This window comes from Cebus imitator, unplaced genomic scaffold (genome assembly GCF_001604975.1).
Source record: "Cebus imitator isolate Cc_AM_T3 unplaced genomic scaffold, Cebus_imitator-1.0 Scaffold267, whole genome shotgun sequence".
In the NCBI taxonomy this organism is placed as follows: Eukaryota; Metazoa; Chordata; class Mammalia; order Primates; family Cebidae; genus Cebus; species Cebus imitator.
The window spans coordinates 3089032-3090406 of NW_016107582.1; the positions used below are offsets into that span (position 1 = coordinate 3089032).

The 1375-nt window shown below is 43.3% G+C and overlaps 1 protein-coding gene across 4 annotated transcripts in view; it reads left to right on the top strand.

The window, feature by feature from the left end:
- The window catches only part of PLIN2 (perilipin 2), a 19936-nt gene that overhangs the window by 6446 nt on the left and 12115 nt on the right, over positions 1-1375 (top strand). For all 4 annotated transcript variants that reach the window (XM_017500653.2, XM_017500651.2, XM_017500652.2 and 1 more), the window contains exon 6: positions 916-1097. In XM_017500653.2, the coding sequence (XP_017356142.1) occupies positions 916-1097 (182 nt within the window). The remainder of the gene's footprint in view (positions 1-915; positions 1098-1375) is intronic.

The window sequence follows — 1375 nt, forward strand, 5'->3', positions numbered from 1 at the left end:
AGGCTTGAGCCACCGCTCCCGGCTAATGGATTGTTTTATAAAATTCTTACTACAAAGAATCATCATTAGATAATGTGTGCCAGGTACCATGTGGCTCAAGTTCACTCTATGCTAGGCGCAATGGTGCATGCCTATAATCCCAGCACTTTGGGAGACTGAGATGGGCAGATCGCCTGAGTTCAGGAGTTTGAGATTAGCCAGGGCAACATGGCGAAACCCTGAAAATGCAGAAATTAGCTGAACATGGTGGCTTGTGCCTGTAGTTGCAGCTACTAGGGAGGCTGAGGTGAGAGGATCAGTTGAGCCTGGGAGGTTGAGGCTGCAGGGAGCCAAGATTGCGCCACTGCCCTCTAGCCCAGGTGACAGAGTGAGACTTCATCTCAAAAAGTAGTTTTACTCTAGTGGAAGAAACGTGTAGATGCATGCAACGTGTATCAGATACAGTAATATGTTCAAGATAGTCAAGTCCAGCAGCAGACATAAGCAATCTTGGAAAAATGACTGCATGATTGCTAAGTGATTGGGTAAAAGTAAGAAAGTCAAGATCCAGGTTACAGTCCAGACCTCCTTATCACTTATCCCTGTGATCCCTTAAGTTCTTTTTTTTTTTTTTTTTTTTTTTTTTTTCTTTATATATTTTTTTTTTTTTTTTTTTTTTTTTTTTTGGCTCACTACAACTTCTGCCTCCCGGGTTCAAGCCATTCTCCTGCCTCTGCCTCCTAAATAGCTGGGATTACAGATACGCGCCACCATGCCCAGCTAATTTTTGTATTTTTAATAGAGACAGGGTTTCACCATATTGGCCAGGATGGTCTTATGATCCGCCCATCTCGGCCTCCCAAAGTGCTGGGATTACAGGCGTGAGCCATTGCACCCGTTCTCTTAAGATTTTTTGTCTCTTCTTTCTAATTTCAGAAAAAGAAGCAAAAAAAGTTGAAGGATTTGATATGGTTCAGAAGCCAAGTTATTATGTTAGACTGGGATCCCTGTCTACCAAGCTTCGCTCCCGTGCCTACCAGCAGGCTCTTAGCAGGGTTAAAGAAGCTAAGCAAAAAAGCCAAGAGACCATTTCTCAGCTCCATTCTACTGTTCAGCTGGTGAGTAAAACTTTATTTTAAGGTATCTGAAGTGAGTTCATTTATCTCTAGGCCCCAGAGTTAATGTAGTCAAAATCCAAGAATTTCACTCTTAATTGATGAACAACCCAATCGAAAACTGGACAAAGAATATGAAGACAACACGGCCGGGTGCGGTGGCTCAAGCTTGTAATCCCAGCACTTTGGGAGGCCGAGGCGGGTGGATCACGAGGTCAAGAGATCAAGACCATCCTGGTCAACATGGTGAAACCCCGTCTCTACTAAAAATACAAAAAATT